At 42.3% G+C, this 3,185-nt stretch overlaps 1 protein-coding gene across 1 annotated transcript in view; it reads right to left on the bottom strand.

Moving 5' to 3' along the window:
* Nucleotides 1-3,185, bottom strand: part of HAUS1 (HAUS augmin-like complex, subunit 1) — a 63,143-nt gene that overhangs the window by 37,892 nt on the left and 22,066 nt on the right. Inside the window, exon 3 of the mRNA XM_011978085.1 lies at nt 612-747. Coding sequence (XP_011833475.1) covers nt 612-747 — 136 coding nt within the window. The remainder of the gene's footprint in view (nt 1-611; nt 748-3,185) is intronic.

The raw sequence follows: 3,185 nt of genomic DNA on the forward strand, positions 1-3,185 counted from the left end.
GTGTTAGCCAGGATGGTCTCGATCTCCTGACCTCGTGATCCGCCCTTCTCGGCCTCCCAAAGTGCTGGGATTACAGGCTTGAGCCACCGCGCCCGGCCTATGAACTTTATAAGACTGGTTTTGAATCTCAGCTCTGCCATTTAGTAGCTCGGAGAAATGATTTAACCCACACCTCCTGACCCTCAGTTTCCTCTAAAGGTTGTTAGAAGAATCATGTTATTATATAAGTAAAATGCCTGTTAAAAAGAATGAAAATTCCTTACCTACTCAACAAAAAGGTAGACATAACCAAAATTTACTATGCTCAACCAAATCATTTAGCATACTATCTTTCTTATTATACACAGGAAACAATGTGATAGTAACTCCTTTCCAAATATACATGAGAACCACCCTTCATAAACCTAATCCTGGAAGAAGAAAACACTAAAAATTAACCAATACCAAGTTTATCCAAATTAATTATACTTACTGGCAAAGACATGAAGTAACTAAATTCAGCACTTTGTATTTACTGCCAATTTTTCATATAGAATTATGCTGAGAACAAAAAGTCTTTAAGACCTTATAGCAGATATGATCGCGGAAATTAAAACCGAAGCAAGAATTACCTAGCTAGTGAGGTATCCTTTGTTTCAAGGGCCACTGAACTGTCAACCAAAGCATTCAGATACCTGGAACCAGTGCTAGAGAGGTTGGCAGGGGAAAAATTCACACTCTCCATGAGAAGGTCTTGAAGATACTTGGCTAAAAACATGAAAGAGTTCCATGGTGACTGTTTGCTTTTTAAAACATTTTTAACAGCTTTATCAAGACATACTTCACATACCATATAAGCCACCCACCTAAGGTATGTAATTCAGTGGCTTTTAGTGTATTCAGAGTTGTATCCCCATCGGTACAACCTATTCTTAAAAACATTTTCATCACTCCAAAAAGAAATTCTACAACCCTTAGTCATCACTTTATTTCTTTTTTCTTTTTTTTTTTTCTTTTTGAAATGGAGTCTCGCTGTCACCCAGGCTGGAGTGCAGTGGTGCAATCTCAGCTCACTGCCATCTCCGTCTCCTGGGTTCAAGTAATTCTCCTGCCTCAGCCTCCTGAGTAGCTGGGATTACAGGTGCCCACCACCACGCCCAGCTAATGTTTTTTGTATTTTTAGTAGAGACAGGGTTTCACTGTGTTGGCCAGGCTGGTCTTGAACTCCTGACCTTGTGATATGCCCACCTCAGCCTCCCAAAGTGCTTGGATTACAAGCGTGAGCCACCGCCCCTGGTTTATTTTTTCTTATAGAGACCAGATCTTGCTAGGTTGCCCAGGCTGACCTCAGGTGATCCACCAGCCTTAGCCTCCCAAAGTGCTAGGATTACAGGTGTGAGCCACCATGCCCAGCTCCGTTTAGTCATCACTTTCTAATCTCCCAACCCATGAAACCCTAGCAACCACTTCCTGTCTTTACTCATTTGCCTATTTGGGACATTTCATATGAATGGCATCATAAGATGTGTGGTCCTCTGTGACTAGTTTCTCTCACAATAGTTTCAAGGTTCATTCATGCCACAGCATGTACCAGTACTTCATTCCTTTTTATGGCTGAATAATATTCCATTATATGGACATATCACATTTTATTTATCCACTTAACCACTGATGGACATTTGGGTTGTTTCCACATTTTGGTTATTATAAATGCTGCTAAAAACACTCATTCAGTACGTGTCAGGTTTTGATATGAACACATGTTTTCATTTCTCTTGGGTATAAATGGAATTGCTGGTCATATGTTTACTCTATGTTTAAACATTTTAGGAGCAGTCAGATTGTTTTCCAAAGTGGTTGGATGATTTTATATTCCCACTAGAAGTGATGAAGGCTCCAATTTTCCACATCTTCTCCAACAGTTGTAATATCTGTCTTTTTGATTATAGCCATCCTAGTGAGTGTGAAGTAGCACTGTGGTATTTGCTTATTTTCTTGAGACAGGGTCTCCCTCTGTCATCCAGGATGGAGAACAGTGGCACGATCTCAGATGATCCTCCCACCTCGGCCTCCCAGGTATCTGTGGACCACTATACCTGGCTAATTTTTGTATTTTTTTGTAGAGATGGTGTTTTGCCATGTTGCCCAGGCTGGTCTTGAACTCCTGGACTCAAGCGATCTGCCTGCCTTGGCCTCCCAAAGTGCTGGGATTGCAGGCGTGAGCCACTGTGCCCAGCCTAGCACTGTGGTTTTGATTTGAATTTCTCTGATGACTAATGATGCTGGGCTTTGTGACCATTTGTGTATCCTCGTAGGAGAAATGTCTATGTATACCCCTTGCCCATTTTAAAATTGGGTTGTCTTTTTATTATTGAGGTTTTCTTTGTTGTTGTTTTTGAGACAGGGTCTCGCTCTGTCACCCAGGCTGGAGTACAGTGGCACAATCTCGGCTCACTGCAACCTCCACCTCCTGGGCTCAAGTGATCCTCCCACCTCAGCCTCCCAAGTAGCTGAGACTACAGGTGTCCACCACCATGCCTGGTTAATTTTGGTGATTTTTTTAGAGATGTGGTTTCGCCATGTTGCCTAGGCTGACCTCAAACTCCTGGGCTTAAGCAGTCTGTCCGCCTCAGCCTCCCAAAGTGGTGGGATTACATGTGTGAGCCACTGTGCCCAGCCTTTATTATTGAGTTGTAAGAGTTCTTTACATGTTGTAGATACAAGTCCCATATCAGATATATTTATAAATATTTTCTCCCATTCTGAGGACTGTCTCTTTTCTTTTTTTTTTTTTTTTTTTGAGACAGTCTTGCTCTGTTGCTCAGGCTGGAGTGCAGTGGCACGACCTTGGCTCACTGCAACCTCTGCCTCCCAGGTTCAAGTGATTCTCACGCCTCAGCCTCCCAAATAGATGAGATTACAGGTGCATGCCACCACACCCAGCTAATTTTTGTAATTTTAGTAGAGACAGAATTTCACCATGTTGGCCAGGCTGGTCTTGAACTCGAGACTCAGGTGATCCACCCGCCTCAGCCTCCCAAAGTGCTGAGATTATAGGTGTGAGCCATGACGCCCAGCCTGTCTTCATATTCTTGATGGTGTCCTTTGAGAATAAAAGTTTTACATTTTGACGATGTCTAATTTAAGTACTTTTTCTTTTGTTGCTTGTGCTTTTGGTATCATATCCAAGAAACCAATGCCAAATC

The sequence above is a fragment of the Mandrillus leucophaeus genome, unplaced genomic scaffold (assembly GCF_000951045.1).
Source record: "Mandrillus leucophaeus isolate KB7577 unplaced genomic scaffold, Mleu.le_1.0 Scaffold189, whole genome shotgun sequence".
NCBI lineage: Eukaryota > Metazoa > Chordata > Mammalia > Primates > Cercopithecidae > Mandrillus > Mandrillus leucophaeus.